Here is a 20,436-nt window from a genome sequence, read left to right on the forward strand (position 1 = left end):
TTCCGTAAGCTTAAACTTCGACAAAGGAACTACTTTTTACCGCAACAACCTACAATAGACGCAAGCAAACCCGTTAATACAAAAATACCAGCACACGTGGCGAATACCATAAAACTATATGTCTGGCAAAACAATAAGACAACTGTAGTCAACCAATGTGGGTGTGATCTTACTAAAAGCGACGAGATCTCTGATCACCTGTGACGTCATAGCCCATGGAAACTGGCCATAATGTCCATCTTAAGATGGTTAAGCACGGAACATAGGATTTAGGAGAAGTGCTCTTTCATTGCCTTATTATTCATCCGTTATGGCGCAAGAGTACCTACCAACACGACGGCCGGAGTTTTGTCCTGAAAATTTCTCATTGTAATCTAAGTGTCGATTGACGTTTCTTGGGCAGATAACAGGTAGTAAATATGAAATATTAACTTAAATTCTTTAACGTACAAGCTTCAATTTTTAGCTGTTTCATGATATATTTAGAAATCACATTATCCATTGCCGAGGGAGCGGGTGTCCACTAGGATTCCCCCGCGGTAAAAAAATAGAATCTTATAATACACATCGTGAAAACTAAAATTGCCCTATTTCTGTTCAAAAACAATGTCACCAACGGCCAGTCACAGCTGACTCGTTCTTCCTGATCTAACCAACTTTATTTCGTGGTAACAGATTTGAAAATTAGTTATTCTTCTTAGTTAAAGAGGGTCAGGTAATGTTGGCTACATCTGCCTTTTTGCATAGCCTGGATTTTGAATGATTTTCCTGTCTCTTAAGACATGCTATCCAGAGGGTTATGTCTTAAATGGCAATTTCGGATTACAGGGCAAGAACCGGCGGTCCACTGAGCCGAGAATCAAGAAAAGGCGGTGCTTCCACTATCCTCTTATCTTCTACGTACATTGTCTTGACTTCGTTATTATTAATAGCCGTTACAGAACAAATAGGTTTCTAGCAATAACCAGTTAATGTCGCCATTATGCCGGCATAAACATAAACATTTATGTTTTAATGAACTGTGAAATTATTGTCGGCCTTGACTGAAAACATGTTTATTTAAGGATGTCAGTCAAGTGTTCCAAATTATTGGAAACTAGCAGTTGCCCGCGACTTTATCCGCGTGGTTAGAAGATATAAGCTATGACACCTGTCTCACCTGTCTGCTGGGGAGTTTGTTGCGCCGTTTCTTCTCTCACAGCAAAAGCACTTAGGAAGCGGTGACGGGTGGGCAAAACTGGGTGCTGTCAATGTAATTTGACCTTCAAAAAGTGCTACTTAGTAGCCTAATTTGAATAAATGACATTTGATTTGACCTTGGGTTACAATATCGCAATTTTCTTACGAAACCCTAATATTTTTGAAATCAATTATAGCCTATGTTCAGAGGGGATAATGTAGCTTCCAACAGTGAAATAATTTTTCAAATCGGACCAGTAGTTTCGAAGCATATTCGTATCAAACAAACAAAAATTCCTCATTATATTATTTGTATAGACGAAATGGGGAAATCCCAGTCACAAAAGAAAAACTTTTTTGTAACGACTTCCCAGGTCGCTATAAACAATGTTGAAGAGTGTTCACTAGGAGTGTTTGAGGAGGTCGTGGCTAAACTACAATTGCACAACTTGATCGATCAATTGTTGAGCTAGTTGATACGCTCGGACCGTGGATGGGTGACCATCTATGTCATAGAGTTCCTAAAAATTTCGTTCACGTTAAATTGTGGGTTCCATCTGTTATTTACAGATCTTTGTCAGTCGTTACAGGTAGTCAGAAGCTAGAAAGTCTGACAACCATTCTGACTAAGGGTATCGTATTGCCCAGGTAACCCTACCACGCGCGACGTCACAGAATATAGTGGTAACGTATTATTTCGATCCTAGCATAGGTACAAATACTTGTGTGATCCACGAATGCTTATCTTGAGTCTGAGTGTCTTAAGCATGTGACTTGAATGTTTGTAAAACCCTCGCCACACAAAGATTCCCATCCTGAATGTAGTCATTTATCATCATTGGCCTAGCCTTTTCCCAACTATGTTGGGGTCGGCTACCAGTCTAACCGTTTTCAGCTAAGTACCAGTGTTTTACAAGGAGCGACTGCCTATCTGACCTCCTCAACCCAGTTACCTGGGCAACACGATACCCCTTGGTTAGACTGGTTGTCAGACTTTTTCAAGCTTCTGACTACGTGTAACGACTGTCAAAGATGTAGTAATAACAGCCGGGACCCACAATTTAACGTGCCTTCCGAAACACGGAGGAACTTGTTATGACAAAGATGGTCACCCATCTACGGACGAACCGCGTCAAGCATAGCTTAACCTGTGATCGATTCACTTATGCGGTTAAGGCTTAGCCACGAGCTCCTCTGATTGTAGTCATTTAACAGAGAATAATTGATTTCAGGCTAATAGAAATTGTAACTTGTCAAAGAATAGTACGAATCTTCTTACACCTGAGATGTTTTCGTCTATTTTAACATACCCTCGACGCATTTAGCCTGCATGCACCAAAAACAGTGACTTTTATTTTTAGCCACCATCAAATTGATTCCGAAGTTGTGTTTTGAAATAACTCCTCGCTAAACACTCGTGGGATAAACAGAGAATATTTATGTTATTATTTGCTTGGATAACCTTTTTGCTATTCGAGTCTGGACTATTTTTCGCTTGAGTTTTATTTTAAACCAGATTGAGGTGTAGCTTGGGTTTGAAGCGAGTCAAAATCAAAATCAAAATTCAAATTAGGCTACTAAGTGGCACTTTTTGAAGGTCAGATTACATTGGACAGCACCCAGTTTCGCCCACCCTTCACTGCCTTCTAAATGCTTTTTCTGTGAGAGAACAAACCTTTTTAAATTTTGCCGTGAGTGACCTTGTGCTTAGGCTAAGGTCGATAGCGAATGCGGTCAGAACTTAAACGTTGCTAACTGGTGTTTGGAATGAATGCATGGTTGTACGGTAATAGAATTAGTGACAAAAATATTCTAATGAGTCCGTTAAATGGATTGCCCAAAGGTATTGAATAGGGTTTTGTAGGATTCCGTGACCATACTTTATTTTAGGAAACTAATTACTGAAGCTTCGCTGTCTGTCTGTAAGGCAGTCACTGGGATATATCTCATGAACTGTGATAGCTAGGCAATTGAAATTTTGAGAGATGATGTATTTCTTTTGCGGCTTTAACGATAGTAAGAATAGATAAATTTGAATAGTTCAGTCAAATTATATTTGTTGACGGATTGTCAAATAAATTCAAGGTCAAATCTGTACCCAAAGATTTGACCAAACAAGCCTCATATCAGGATAAGAGATAAATCTAAACCGAATTGTTTGTACTTAGGCCACTTTCAGACTAATTCTACGATCTGTCATCCTATACCGGACACAGTCCAACAACAAAACTATACAAATTTTGGTCTCGATCGCGTCTAAAACACACATAATATAAAGCAAAAACAATAAGCATTTACGACTTAGCAGCAAACGTATAACACAAATATAAAAACGTCATTCGCAACAGCTGTTACGAGTCAAACGCACAAGTTCGATGACCTCTGATATCTAGACAATCATTAATTTAGTGGGCCGAGCAAATCGCCTGTTTCTGATAACGGCTCTTGGTTTTAGAAAGATTATTATTATAATTAGGAATAATTTATCTATAATATATTTTATTTAAAAGCGTCCTATCCTTCTCCCAAATGTGTTGGGGTCGGCTTCCAGTCTAACCGGATTCAGCTGAGTACCATTGTTTTACAGAGCGACTGCCTATCTGACCTCCTCAACCCAGTTACCTGGGCAACACGATACCCCTTGATTAGACTAGTTGTCAAACTTTCTAGCTTCTGACTACCTGTGACGACTGTCAAAGATGTCGTGCCTTCCGAAACAGGGAAAAACTCGTTATAACAAAGATGGTCACCTACGGACCGACCGCGTCAAGCGTAGCTTAACCTGTGATCGATCCACTTATGCTGTTATAGATTAGCCACGAGCTAATAATATTAGAAAAAAAAACATAATTATAATTAGAAATAACTTATCTATTTTGTGTTGAAAAGAGGTAAATTTTGTGATGTTGTGTCGTTTTCTGTGGTAATCTCAGAAAATACTGAACCGATTTTTGAACATTCTTTTAACAATGCCCAGCAGTGGGATTTAAATAGGCTGGAATTATATTTTATAGGCTATATGAGCCGTAGAAACACCGCTCGATTGAATAGGTACGGGTCAACGAGTTTATCATAGAATTGTTTAAGAATCGGAAATAGATGAAAATTTGGTTAGAGTTGCATCATCTTTGTTTATATATATATCTTTTTTTTCATTGAAACTAAATAGCTAAGAGATTGTCTAAACAATTTCGGGTCGTATACAAGATAAATTACTACAATGTGAATATTTTCTTCAATGTCCTTTTCCTAAATTATATTGAGATTGGGTTTTAGTTTCACGAGATTCAGTACACATGTTCGTGAGGTTTGATTCCCAGTCGGTACGATTTTTTGTAAAGCTTAAAAGATTTTTTTTGTTTGAACGCGAATCAAGAACTACTGGTCCGATTTGAAAATTCTTGAAATATAAGATAGCCCAATTTGGATAAATTGAGGAAGTTTATAAAATATATACCATCACGCTATGATCAATAGGTGCACAGCAGTAATGCAGTATGTTACAGACATACGTTCCTCTAAAACTAATTAATCCGATTTCAAAAATTAAACCGATATCTCCAAACCACACCAACGAAGTCGCGAGCAAAAGCTAGTATACATAATTAATATATACTAATATCAAAAGCTGAAGAGTTTGTATGTTTGTTTGAACGCGCTAATCTCAGGAACTACTAGTCCAAATTGAAAAAATAGTTTTGTTTTGAATAGACCATTCATCGAGGAAGGTTATAGGCTATATACCATCACGCTGCGACTAATAGGAGCGAAGATACAGGGGAAAATGCAGCAAAAACGGGGCAAAATATTCATCATCGTCTGCTTCCATTCAAAAATTCCTAACTCATATCTTCTACCACGCGGACGAAGTCGCGGGCAACAACTAGTAAATTAATAAAGTTAGATAATCTAAAAACAACTTGTACACTTATATAAAAAGGCATTGCACTAAGCCGGATGATGGTAAATCCTGATTACATTGCATTTCCCGCGAAAACCTACCTACCTTCCTTTTCCATGTTGTAACCTGAGCCCTCAATGGTAACGCTAGATTGGTATCAAACAAACATACACATACCGCATTATAAATACTAGTAATATTATAAACGCGAAAGTTTGTATGTATGGATGTTTGGACAACTTTCACGCAAAAACCACTGAACGGATTTAGACGAAACTTGGTATACAGATAGTTTACAACCAGGATTAACACATAGGATAGTTTTATCCCGATTTTATGATCTGGGATCATTTGTAGAGGACGGGCCATAATGTTTTAACCTCCGACACAAACCTGACAGGATTCACTGCAAAACTACGGTCGCCATTTTGCGAAATGACTTGAACTGATTTCATCAAACATAATCTCAGATAATTGCCGAATAATTCAATTTTAAAATAAATAAAAACAAAATCAATATCGGTTCATCGTTTCAAGAGCTACAATGGGACACACAGGCACGCACAAACATAAACACCACGTCGTTCTTACTTCGAGACCTAAAATATATATATAACGCACCTCTTGTTTCGCACATTTGCTTTATACACAATATTTGGTTCACATAACGAGAAATATCTAACTACTAAACTAATTTGTAGAATCTTTAGAAGTCTGAATAGTGATCGCGTGATGCCTAATAATTTGTGTGTAACCTTGCATGTTTGATACTAAGGTGCGTTTCCATTGAGATTCTTAGCGATGGATGAGTTTTGAAACTATAATACCGGTCTTTAAATCGCCCAGTGTTGGGCATAGACCTATTCTCATAACAGACTCACAGGAGCACACGTTATAGAAAATAGACCGAGACGCAGGAAAAGCATTCAGGCATTCATTGACATACATGTTATTTGTCCATCCGTGCAGTCTAAAACTCTTGTTATTTACCACGTTAATAGACTTATTAATGGACTCGTGATACTAGGGGTTCCGTACAAATATACTTAAAAGACGTTCTTTTTTGAGGGATTGTCACTCATCATTATGTACCAACTGCTGCTAAACCTTAATTTATTGTCGTTGTGGCAAAAGAAATACGACTCCGCTAAAAAAGTAATATTCTACTCCTCATCTCTCTATTGTTAAAATATTCTTCCAAATAAATAAATTTCACCTGCGTCGGTTTTGCCGTTCGTGAGATACAGGTGATAAATGACGGACAGACAGCAGAGCCTTAGGGTGCCATTTTTTACCTTCAAAAGACGGAGTTTACAAAAACATTCAAATTAAACCACAGTACAAAATAAGTGTTCCTTATGCTTCACCCCATTGTAAAGGAAGGAAGGTAGGTAATAAAATTCTAGGTATAAAGTGGTCTAGAGTCTAGACGGACTGAAATAGGTTAATGCCCTACGTCTGAGCCTTAGTCTCTAGGTATATAGTCTGGAAACATGCACATACGAGTCGCTACGAGGACCTAGATTGGAATCTGAACACATTATTTATCTTTAGCCATTTTTCCATTTATCTTTTATCTAAAGTTATGTAGACGAAACCCTATATTACATCGCAATGTAATAGAAAACTTTAAAAATATCGACATGATATTTCTTGTCGACAAGGGACGTTGAAAAAAGAGGACGAGGACTTAATCCTTGTGTCGCGGTCATTGAAGTCACATGCACAAAGACACCCTGACTCAGAACAAGCATTCGTGGATCACACAAACCCTTGACCTACGCGGGGATCGAACCTACGGAACTTTACCCCCATTGGTTAATGATGTAGACGGTAATCTCGTATCTACTTAACTTATTTCGGTATTTTTTATCAATAGAAAGCCAAGAAATTTGTGAGCAACATAGGTTACATATTAAAAGCCTAGACGAGGTAGTCACTTTAAAATGACTGACAAATACTCCAGTTTGATAAACGACCGAGAATTCCACAACAACTTTCCTGTTTATATTATTATATAAATAAAACAATAATTAACACGTAATTAACAAAGGAATTTCGAATCGTCACACACTTCAACAGAAATACGCATCATTCATTGTGACGTGAATTATTTCAGTAGTTTTCCATTTTGCCTGAACATAAAGATCATATGGTTGATGTTCAACCTGGTGTCAGAGTTTTTAAACCGTCCGTAGACCTCTGACGTGACGTAACGACATATTTGATACATTCTCAGGTCTACTGGTTTAATCCCGAATGTTTCTCATCACCGTTTTTAGCAAGCGATAATTAGTTAGTTAATTATTACGCTCATGAATTCTAAAAGAAATTAGTGGGCCTGAATTTGAACCCACAACCTTTGACTTAGCAGGCTAACTGTCATCCCTGCCTGCGCACCTACTAAATACAGTGACGCTGTACGGCGGTTCAGGTTTAGTCAGTAAGAATCTGACACTGGGTGTCCGTGAGGATTCAAAGAAAAAAAAACCAACCAACCTAAAAAAAGGCTAACTGTCTCCCATCCCACTAAGCTACCATTTTTTTCATCACTATACTTCTTACTATCAATAGTAAGACTTCTTGTCAGCAGTATAATACCAGCCTATATACGACCCACTGCTGGACACAGATCTCTTCCCGTATAGGAAGGGGTTTGAGCATTGATCACCACGCTAGCTCACTACGGGCGATTTTAAATTCCAACTAGCTGTCCCGTCAAACGTTGTTTTGCCTTATAAATTCTTTCTAGTTTCGAAATAAATTCTAGTGAAGACAAAAAGTAAGTGAATGCCGTAATATACAAAAAGAAAAATATAAAATTAGGTCCATAAAATAAAATATATTTTTTTTATTGTGAGTAACCCTTATCACTTAGTGGTGTGAAAAATAGATGTTGTTCTATCCTCACACCTACCCAATATGTGTACAAAATTTCATTAAAATCGCTCGAACCTTTTCGGAGGAGTACGGTAACTAACATCGTGACACGGGAATTTTATATATTAAGAAGAAGAAGAAGATATTTCGAATCCAGATTTCCTTACGATGAACGGAACGGAATGAAGAACGTCCCACATAATTATAACTATAAAAAAGCAAATTTTGACATTGACTGCGTTGGGAACGATCCTGCTTCTTGTGTATACAAGTCCATGCATGACCTCAAGGCCACCGCAACTGATAATAAATAATAACAAAATACATAGTTACATCAATCTGTGTGATTGTGAACACAAGCTTACAACACAATCAGAGGTGTTGGTATCCACACGACTGGCTTGGCTTATCGCTTCATCGCCTGATAATTACATGCCTGTATGAACATAGTAATGCAATACGTTAGTAAAGTTGTATTCACAATCTTAAGACAGCTGGAGTAAGCAATTATAATAACAAGGATGGAATAAGCTATAATACTGCATTATGCTAGCCCCCCCCCCCCTCCAAACTATTTTGAAAGTAATTTTGACAAAGGAAAGCCACGTTATTCGTGAGTTAAAAAGGCTACCCGAAAAGTACCTCACAAACCAAGCACCTTTCAAAACTCTTTCAACGCCGCCGCTTCAACTCATGATTAAGGTCTTATTTTAGGTCCGAAACTATGTCCCACAATCCCGATAAATTATATTCATGAGTAAGCCGTTATTAAACTCCAAGACCGTGTCCGTAATGTGGATATCCGAAAACGAACCAAAGTTCGAGACGTCGGTGACACAATAACGAGGCTGAATTGGAGCTGGGCAGGCCACTTGGCCAGACGAAGTGATGGCAGGTGGACTAAGGCGGTGACAGAATGGTGGCCAAGACAAGGCAAAAGAAACGTCGGTCGTCCGGGAGCAAGATGGGTCGATGACATTATAAAGGTCTCGGGTCGAGGCTGGATGAGGCTAGCACAGGACCGTAGAAATTGGCACGAAAAAGGGGAGGCCTATGCCCAGCAGTGGGAGGATAAAGGCTGTGGATGATGATGATGATGCTGATGATGATGATGATGATGATGATGAAGCCGTTATTAAACAATTATGAATCCTCTTCATGAAAGTTATAAAATAACTGTAACCGCATCTTCATCGGAGTGGAGTTTACCAAAAATTACTTTATTGTTTCGTACATAAAAACAGCCTAGGTTACTCCTTATTACGTCAGCTATGTTGAAGTAAAAGTTAAGTAAAATTCAGTCCAGCCATTTAAGAGATTATCCGGAACAAACATCGATAGACTCTTAAACGACAAAAGTCTAAACGAAGATCAATTTCTTGGTTCGTTTTCCGTATGAACATGTTTATGTCACAGTATATACAACCTTCATATAAGTATGGTAATTGAATATAATAGCTACTTATCACCCGACTTAGATCGACATACGCTAAACACAATCGAATGTAAACATTCGACACCACGTGACTTAACAAAACACTACACGGATGGCTAAACTGGTGACCGTTTTGAGAAATACCGGTGTATTAAATGAAGCAACGGTTTACTCACGCGTATTTATCGAGATCACCCGACTAGTTTCGGACCCAACCGAAGTCCTTAATCATGAGCGGACGCGTCAGCTCCGATCGCGATTAATACGCGTGTGTAAACCATCGCAACATTTATTAATGAATAAGTCTCACGATAGTTACTATAAAAATACTGGTGTATAGGTCTACACGCCAAAATCAAGCGCGCGAGGAGTCGAGGTTTCGACCCTCGCGTAGGACAAGTATTTGTGTGATCCACGAATCCTTGTTCTGCGTTGGTGTATCTTTGTGCATGTGACTTGTAAGATATTGAATGTATGATGATAGTTAAATTCCATAGCTTCATATAGGCTAACAGAAAAAGTATAAGATATTGGTTTGGAACAGGCAACAATCTTTCGTGTGCCTAGGGTAACCATAACCAACGTATCTAATGCTCTCTTGCTCGTTAGACATAACTAACTAAGTGTTTCAAAGGCATATGACCTAAAGAATATTTACTTAATCATCATTATCCTAGCCTATTCCCAACTATGTTGGGGTCGGCTTCCAGTCTAACCGGATTCAGCTAAGTACCAGTGTTTTACAAGGAGCGACTGCCTATCTGACCTCTTCAACCCAGTTACCTAGGCAACGCGATACTCCTTAGCAAGACTGGTTGTCAGACCTTCTTGCCTACCTGTGAGGACTGTCAAAGATGTATAAATCACAGCTAGGACCCACAATTAACATGGCTTCCGAAACACGGAATTCACTAGATAAAAATGTAATTAGGCATAAGATTAGGCTTAACAATATAGCCATGATTATGCTTATAATCGGACATGGACCCGATTAGTTGCTAAGGCCAATTAAATCGATAATCATCAGATAACGAATAATTTTAATTACATACGATGATGAATTTCTATTCTGATTAATGATCTGTTTTGTTGCTATGCAGATTTCATGAAATTAGAGATTTAATTGGGCATCGAACTGCATGCAAAGGTCAGTTTCAGGTTATGTAGCTAAAGGGTATTAATGGGACCTTAGTACCTGACTACACTGTTTCTCCTTCTGTTGATAGGATGGACCACATGGACCATGATACCTAGACGGGTGATATTTTAACAGATTATCTATTTTTGTTGCCACTATAAAACTAATGAGTGACCGAATTTTTGCAAATTAGTACGGAATCCAAATCTGACTAGCAATTGATCGGCTATTAAAATATATTTTGATATCTAATGAAAAATGACTGCCAGATATCAATAAAACAAGTAAAAAACATGGAAACAGAAATTTTCATTATTTTTCTGGTATTTATCCTACTGTGCATTAATCTATATGTATCTCCTATAAAAAAATATCTCTTTATAGTTTTAAAACAGATTACTACTCACAAGATGTACCAAAAGCAAAAGTTTTAAGACCATACAGGTTATGTTCAATACTTTAATTCCAAGGTATATTTCCACCAATTTCTTTCAAAAACCCATCTTAAACATTTTAAAAATTAACTTTAATAAAACTTAACATACCTTTCAGCTTTTTATATCTTGGTTTTGACATTTTTTACACTAAATAACACTAACGTTAAAACTGTTTCACTATTAAACGATAAGAAAATGAGAATTGTTAGTGATGGTCACTTAGTTGTCAACAATATTTAAAACTACCCGTTGTTTTGTTACATTTTTAAATATTTTTAAATTGGGTATCAAGGCTTTTGGACTTATGTTGTAAGTTGTGACGTGTTTTATCGCTTGCTTATGTCATTTTCTACTATATTTATTGTCGTAGTTCGTTTAAAAAAAATACAAATCATTAGGTTTATTTTAATATGCATTTTGCCCTAACCCAAATAACGAACTGATCGGTTTCCTAAAAATCTTATGAGAAAAAAGGGAAAAAAACTAATAAGGTACTTATTTCACTAGGGTATTTGACAAAAAAAACTGTATAATCCAGTGATGGTCCTGCCCTAAGCAACTAATTAAGAGATAAAATTAAAAATAACATCCAATATTTCTGGGAAACTATATACCGTACTGCTTAGATTTTTTTAGACAAATGTCCTATTACCCGTTGGTCTAGCAGTTACGTCAAATGTTAGCATTTTACTATTTACGATTTAAAAAAAAAGACTCCCGCACTATTAAGTTTAATCCTTGTGCCGCGGGGAGTTTCATAAACATTCAAATCACATGCACAAAAACACCCAGACACAGGACAAGCAGTCGTGGTTCACACAAATGCTTGTCCTACGCGGGGATCGAACCCGCAACACGTCGCGCTCAGTGGGTTTGGCGTGGTGACCTCAACCACTGCAGTCGAGCAACTAAAAAACTCAATTCAAAAATATAAACAACCTTTTTTCGACGACTTCGCCGCGACCAGCCCATCGTGCTGTTGAGCTGGCACGATCAACACCTGGTTCTCCTCCAACAACTTGTCCTCAACTCCATCCCGCTCTTCAATCTTCAACTTGACAGGAGTCGCCATCTTGTGTCTAATCACCAATTGTCATAATATAATGTACGAAACGTACTCAGTTGGAATGTATATTATAATTCTAGTCAATGTATATATTTCTACATAATTTTATGTATTTCAGTCTTGTTTTAATTGGCTCGTTTTTATCTGGAACAAAGAAAGGAAGAATATTACACAAAAGGAATGTTTTTTAAGCGAGGTTTTCTGTTTGATTGTTTGTATGTTTGTCCGCGATGATCTCGCGTTTGTTTGACTGAAGCAATTTAGATGCGGTTTTCAGAAAAGTATTTCTTACATTCAGGAGATGGTTTAAGCGCTTTAACCGACTCAAAAAAAGGAGGTTCTAAGTTAGACCTGCAGGAAGATTTTCAGTTATTATATATATATATATATATAAAGTTGGCAAGTATGTTCGTTCAGGCTTAGTAATAGCCAGAATAATATTAGGTATAATTTGCATGAATAATGCGTAATCAATCTTCTACGGTACATTAATAGAATTCTTAGATAATAATATTGCCAAGGCCAAAAGACAATATTTATTTCTTCTGTTGTCAAGCAAAATTACTATGATACGGTATGTACGATAGTCGTAGTAGCCTTGTGGTTTTATGTACGGATTTGTCTTCAAAAGGTGCAGGTTCGGTGACATGTCTTCTCCTTCCATACCTTTATATCGTCTTCATAGAGAGCTCCATTAAACTTGTTGATGGTTGAGCCTCTATGATTTTGTTTTTATTGTTCTCTGGTTAGCTGTTTGTTCTGACGTTTGCAATACGCAGTTTTGGAGCCAGTTTTAATATTTTGTAAACTCATAACTATGAAATTAAAAGAGTTACAAATCTCCCAAAAAAGTTTCCTTTTTTAACACGCTTTTATTAGCTTCACTTGTAAGTATGTAAGAAAATCTTGGAATCTTAATTTGACCCACTTCCCGGTCTTCGATTAGGATGAAATTTTGTTAGTGAAAAAGTTTGACTCTCCAAATTGTGATTTGTGTGCTGAACTAAAGAGACAAGCTATTTCAAAAAGTCATTAAAGTTCTGGTATTTATCGATAGATGGAAGAGTGGGGGGTGTTAGGTTTTCTCGTTACGGAATTTCTTGATTCGGTCTTCACGCTCAAAGCCCGCGATAGAAGCTATGCAAAAGCTTAAAAAAACTTTTGATTCATCGTTTACAAATTGACAAACCTCTAGTCAGTTCAAAAATCAGAACAGACCTCTAGTCTGTTCTGATTTGAAGGCGGCCTTACTACTCTTTGCAAAAACGTGTCAACCGTTGATAATTGCTTTATTTTACAATCCAACGGTTTCTTTGTTTCCTTATTACGAGTAATTAGAACTTCAATTAGTAGGGTGTATAGTCGTTTCGCACCGTGACCGATTCGAACCGCGGTATGAATCGCCCAAGAGCTCTTTTTGAATGTGTCCTTTCGCACCGCGGTTCGAATCACCCAAGAACTTTTGGTAATGGGTTGATTCGGACCACAATATAGGGAAAAAACATTTCTAATTTTGGATAGGTGAAGTCGGACAGAAGAGATGTAGTTTTTATTGTACATTTCGTTCAGTACAACCAAGCACAAAATGATAAAAGATATCGTATGATGTTGATCAAACTGTGATTTTAAACTATTACCGTCTAACAAAAAAAAATATAGCTAATATTAATATACACATGTTATACCATTTGATTGTACATATTTAACTAGTTATAAGTAAATTACAATGTAAATCATAATCTGTGATAAGCAAGTCTGCTTTAGGCTAATTATGTTGATGAAACTGACTGTACATATATTAAACATGATTTTTAAATCGCATATTTTTTTACACTTACCACTTTTCTAATCGTCTGTCCAAATGATTAGAAATCTTTAATTATTTCTATGAGTTGAAATCAAGATACACGATATGATTATTAAGTACTTTCGCTCAGTGGTCCGAATCGACCCATTCCAAAAGATACCTTGGGCTATTCGCACCGCTGCAACCACTGTGGTGTGAATCGACCTATTCAAAAATAGTACTTGGGCGATTCGGACCGCGGTTCGAATAACTCGTGGTGCGAAACGCCCCAAGACCCAATTAGTAATTATATTTATTTGGTTACTTTTCTTTACCTTGGTTAATTTAAGACCAACAGGCCTAAGGCCTAAGTAACAAAGCTCCCTAAAAATCCCTAAAAATTCACCCATTTGGGTACGGAAACCTACAAAAAAATAACTACTGGAAATAGGGATGTCATACTGACACTTCTTGATATAATTTTATTACAATTAATTTGACTGTTGTTCTCGTGGTTAGCGACCTTGGCTTCTATTCTGGAGGTCGTGGGTTCGAATCCCACCCAAGAAACTTGTTTGTGTGATAAGCAAGATCATTTGTTCTGTGTCTGGGTGTAATTTATTTATATTATTTATGCATTTAGAGATATATAAGTATGTTTATCGGTTGTCTATTTCCTACTTATAATACAACCTACAACTTAAAAATAATACTTATAGCACAATCGGCTACCTACCGAAATTAAAGAATACATTCAAAAGCAATTTAAAAGAAATTATAACTAGAAATGATAATTTTCTTCTATAGATGTCGAATACCGGAATGATTTATTTAGTTTTGTATAAAATAGTAATATCTACTGCTTAAATGTAAACTTTCATGAATGTATGAGTTAAGCATTACGATTTTGCTTAGTATTAAGCAGCGCACATTGGATTCTAGCTATTGTTTTATCACCTTTGTATCTCATCCAGTGAACTACGTTCTTTTGAGAAATAAAGCATCTTTGAACCTAACCTTTGTTTATGACTAGATGGCGTTGTGTGAAAATTCAGTGGTTAATTTAAGGACTCCGGTTGGGTCCGAAACGAGTCGGGCACTCCCGGTAAATACGCGTGAGTTAACCGTTACATCATTTAATAATGAATCAGTCTCACGATAGTTACTATAAAAAATCAGTGGTTTTTGCGTGAAAGAGGAACAAGCATCCATAAAAACAGAAAGAAGATACAATAATTGTATGAATGTGAAAGAGAGTATGTGTGTACGAGAGGGTTTGTGTACGAGATGATGAGGGTTTGTGTGTGAGATCATGAGGGTATGTCTATGTTAACTATTCGTTTTTTATTGGAAAGTGACGTAACATTATCTAAGCTCCCAGCCCTCCCATAGCAACCGAATCTAAAAAACCTAATAAACTTGCTCATAGTTTTGCCATTAATATAAGCTAAAGATAAATATTTGATCAAACATAATCATGGTATTCACGCGTTGGCCACGCAAATCTGTGCACACTAAAAATGCGTGAATACATTATTATATCCACGCGAAACAGGTGTGAACTAGTATATTAGGGTATGTTATCTTTTAGCATTATAATATTTGATTCATTTAACATGCTTTGCTTTCATATTTTCATAATTTGTGACTTTTGCTGTAAAACTTACTGTCACAGTATTTTAAGCATTAATTTGTTGGACAGTGACACACAAATAGAAGCTCATAAATATTGCCTAAATATTTAGGGTTGAAGTCTATGGCTTTTCTCAGATTTGTACCATTTCCGAGTGGATTCATTGGGGCTTGGTTAAAAGCACCAGAGCCGCTCGCCTCGAATGAACCGACTCGCATGTTAAAACATCAAATCTATTAACAACTCCGGGATTTTCACACGTCTTGTACTGGTAACTAAATTCAATACTCAATACATATATTTATTGCACTCCATATGTAGAAAAGGTCATCATCATCATTGGCCTAGCCTTTTCCCAACTATTTTGGGGTCGGCTACCAGTCCAACCGGTTTCAGCTAAGTACCAGTGTTTTACAAGGAGCGACTGCCTATCTGACCTCCTCAACCCAGTTACCTGGGCAACACGATACCCTAGGTTACTAACAGATATATCAAGGTAATAATTCATCACGGTTAGACAAACGTAGACAAACAAATATTTACACAGTTATCATTGTACAATTATACTGTCTAAGAAATATTAGTATCAATAGTACTTAGTACATACTTGACAATATCATACTGTGGATAAGATTGTTTAGCAGGAATATTAAGATAAAAAAGCAGACAGATTATAAATTTGATTGCAATGCAAGAGATTAGTTTTGCTGTTTTGACAACAAGATAGCTGTAGGCTTTTTTAAAGTTGAAAATGTTAAGTCGTGTCCATCATTTTTAGGGTCCCGCAATTGAAAGGTGACTACGGAACCCAATAATGAAGCTGTATCCCATGAATTGTGATTGCTAGTCAGTTGAACCTTTAATAGATGATATATTTATATTGTCGCAACTTTACTATTTGTTATAATAACAAATAGTAAAATTAACAATCGTGGTTAAGCAACGCTCAGTACGGTCACAAATTAAATGGGGGAAAAAATCTGTAGCCAATTTATTTTCCTAATTGTACGGGATCCTCCATTAGAAGATAAACGTTACAAATTTTTGAACAGGAGCCCCCGAAGATGTATAATTTGCCCTGTTTTTCCACATTTTTCATTGTATCTTCGCTCCTATTAGTCGCAGCGTGATGGTATATAGCCTATAGCCTTCCTCGATGAATGATTTATTCAACACAAAAGATTTTTTTAATTTGAACCAGTAGTTCCTGAGATGAGCGTGTTAAAACAAACAAACTCTTCAGCTTTATATTAGCAGTATTGATTTAACGTAAAGGTCTTCTAACGTTTATAACGAAAAAAAAAAAAATGTTTTATAACGAAACACGATTTCTTTCATTCAAATAAAAACTAAACTGTTTTCTAGCTGAGATAAGTTCAATGCCTTGATAAGGCAGCGATAAAATGATAATTCAAAGATTGCTATAATCTTATGTATATATGTAATGTAAATATAATGACACCTATTCTTAGATAAATAGGATCTTATGACTTTTCAAGTACTGCTAAGTGGGTTGTTGACACAACGAAATTGGGTCAATAATAATATTCTACAACTTTTACACAGCGCCATCTAGTATCAAACTTAGCAGAGTTATAAACATACTTATATATTTCTTAATACATACATAATAGATTGGATTGGAATATAACATATAATTTTGCTCATGAGACAAACTTTTGTTCTAGATGGGAATCGAACCCACACCCACCGGTAGGTATAGCAACGAGTACCGCAAACCACCAGACCAACAGGCCACTCAGAATGTACAGATTGTTTGCCCAATATTAATATCAAACTTTAAACAAAGGTTTTATTCAAAAAGCCTCTTTTTTGTGACAGCTGTAACAGAATTACGTCATCAGTGTCAATTTTACAATCTACACACACAAAGCCTGGTGACAGGCGGACAGACAGCGGGGCCATAGCAATATAGTTCTAGCGGGCCAAACTATTCTAATCACCGTGGCATTGCATGTTGTCAGTGCATCTTATAATTAAGAAAATCAAATACCCCGGTCCACCAAGGACGAAACGAAGGCGTGGCGATCGACCCTAATAACTTGATAGTTATTTAAGTATCGTAATGTTACACACCCGATATTCTGATAAGGGTATCTTATCTATAAGAGTGAGATAAACAAATCGATATTTCCAAGCAATCAGTATAATAATCATTTCTGTTTACTATTATGTACGAAGTTATTATATTAATTACCTACTAGCTGTTGCCCGCGACTTCGTCCGCGTGGTTAGAAGATATAAGTTATCATTTATACCTGCCCTGTTTTTCCACATTTTCCATTGTATCTTCGCTCCTATTAGCCGCAGCGTGATCGTATATAACCTACCCCTTTGAATGGTCTATACAACACAAAAAGATTTTTTCAATTTTGTAGTTCCTGAGATTAGCGCGTTCAAACAAACAAACTCTTCAGCTTTATATATTAAGTATATAGAAGTATAGATAATAAATATAGAAATGATACTATACTGAGCTCGTGGCTAAGCTATAAATTTTTTGATCACAGGTTAAGCTACGCTTAACACGGTCTATCTATGTCATAACGAGTTCCTCCGTGTTTCGGAAGGCACGTTAAATTGTGGTTCCTGACATCTTTGACAGTTGTTACGGGTAGCTAGAAGCTAGAAAGTATGACAACTATTGGAACTAAGGGGTATTGCCCAGATAACTTGGTTGAGGAGGTCAGATAGGCAGTCGCTGCTTGCAAAACACTGGTACTTAGCTGAATGCGATTAGACTGGAAGCCGAACCCAACGTAGTTAGAAAAAGGCTAGGATGATGATGATCCTATGAAATTACTGCACGAATAGCCGAGTGGTTGAGGTCACCACGCCAAACCCACTGTTTGCAACGTGTTTTTTATTCGATCCTCGATAGGAAAAGCGTTTGTGTGATCCACGAATGCATGTCCTGAGTCTGGGTGTCTTGTGCATGTGACTTGAATGTGGCGCGTACCTTAAAGTACTTTGTCTGGTTAAGCAATTATATTTAATCTTGTTAGTAGATTAACAAGTGCTAATCTATATACTAATATATAAAGCTGAAGAGTTTGTTTGTTTAAACGCGCTAATCTCAGGAACTACTGGTCCAAATTGAAAAATTATTTTTGTGTTGAATAGACCATTAATCGAGGAAGGCTTTAGGCTATAAACCATCACGCTGCAACTAATAGGAGCTAAGATACAATGGAAGATGTGAAAAAACCGGGCAGGTATACCTAAATCATAACTTATATCTTCTGCCCACGGGTACGAAGTCGCGGGCAACAGCTAGTAGACTATATTTGGAATTTCGCTAACTAAACTTCCAAGTTCACCGTCAAAACCGTGCAGGAAAAGGTGCTGTGAATTAACATAGGTATCAGACGCCACTTTCATCAAGGCAATAATGAACGCATTTTCCTCCTTGCATGCTCCCTTTGTTTAGGTATATAACGAAAAACAATCTTATGATTAATATAAATATTGGTGTATATTTATACCAACAAATATGTTATGCCATAGATGGTCACCCATCCACGGCCCGACCTTATTTAATGTAGCTAATCCTGTGATCGACCAAATTGTGCTGTTGTAGATTAGCCACGAGCTTCTTAAACTCCAATTATCTTAACAATTATTTTTTTTACTCCGCCACTAAGGTATTTAATCCTTGTGTCGCGGGCGGTTTTACATACATACAATTCACATGCACTAAGACACCCAGACTCAGAACATGCATTCGTGGATCACACAAATGCTTGTCCTTCGCGGGGATCGAAACGACACGTACTCACGAACAGTCAAGTGGGTTTGGCGTGATGACCTCAGCCACTCGCCTATCCGTGCAGTTAAGTCTATTTGTACGAATAGATCAATTTCGACAATTGCTGATTGTCTCACCAACCAGTTCCAGGACATACTATAGTGCACAAGAGCGTGCGCAAATACAAGTGCCCTCTCTCTTCGCGCACTTCCCGGAGATTGATCTGTGCCCCAATCCGCTATTTACAATTGCCGATCATCATCATCATAAGCAGCCTTTATTCTCCCACTGCTGGGCATAAGCTTAACCTTTCTCGTGCCAATTTCTACGGTCCTGTGCTAGCCTTCGATGATTGAATGGAATTTCCATTCAACTATTCTCCTAAAAAAATTGCTAAGAAAATAATTGGCAAACCATTACAGTGTCAGCGAATGTTCCACCCCGAACTGAATTTCTAATTATTGTGTTGAAAAAATGTTTAGAATACGTCGAATAGCGTCAGTTTTAATCCAATTTCTTCAAATGACGTGCCTTCCGAAACACGGTAGTTACATATTCATGTAATTACAACATAACGTGTATGTATTTTATATGTGCTACCTATGTGCATTGTTATGTAATATATGCACTTTATATTGCGTTACAATCAATATGTAGATTAATAAGATGTAGGAGCGATCTAGTGTCGTAAGAAACTCGAGGTTTAAGTCTTCATGTCGAGGCTAGAGAAGGTTTTGAATACGGAGAACTCATGAACCAACATGAGTATTTTCGGAGTCATTTTGGGCTTTAAAGTTCTTTGACCGAACTCCTTTCTTTCGTATTGAACAACTATTAAATCCCTACTATCCCTACTAATATTATAAATGCGAAAGTAACTCTGTCTGTCTGTTACGCTTTCACGTCTAAGCCACTGAACTGATTTTAATGAAATTTGGTACAGAGATAGACCTTGACCTTGAGAAAGAACATAGGTTAGTTTTTGTCCGGGACTTTTGAAGAGTTCTCTTGGAAACGCGATATAACCAACCTCGACGCTGGCGAAGCCGCGGGCGGAAAGCTAGTCACTCATAAGTTTAATATGCAAGTAAAACACGCATTTCTAAGCAACATCTCCAATATTACTCACCCGTTACAATTCTATAGAAAACGCTTTGTTTACATACCGATGATATTGTTATTTAATTATAATAAGAAACGCGTGACTCTACG

The 20,436-nt window shown here is 37.1% G+C and overlaps 1 protein-coding gene across 3 annotated transcripts in view; it reads right to left on the reverse strand.

Moving 5' to 3' along the window:
• Positions 1-20,436, reverse strand: part of LOC113508973 (monocarboxylate transporter 12) — a 59,613-nt gene that overhangs the window by 24,770 nt on the left and 14,407 nt on the right. For 2 of the 3 annotated variants that reach the window (XM_026892194.1, XM_026892195.1), the window contains exon 2: positions 11,910-12,180. In XM_026892194.1, coding sequence (XP_026747995.1) covers positions 11,910-12,042 — 133 coding nt within the window. In that variant the 5' untranslated portion in view covers positions 12,043-12,180. Of the gene's footprint in view, positions 1-11,078; positions 11,157-11,909; positions 12,181-20,436 lie in introns of those variants that run through there. The other variant, XM_026892196.1, reaches the window with a different exon arrangement.

This window comes from Trichoplusia ni, chromosome 3 (genome assembly GCF_003590095.1).
Source record: "Trichoplusia ni isolate ovarian cell line Hi5 chromosome 3, tn1, whole genome shotgun sequence".
Taxonomy (NCBI): Eukaryota; Metazoa; Arthropoda; class Insecta; order Lepidoptera; family Noctuidae; genus Trichoplusia; species Trichoplusia ni.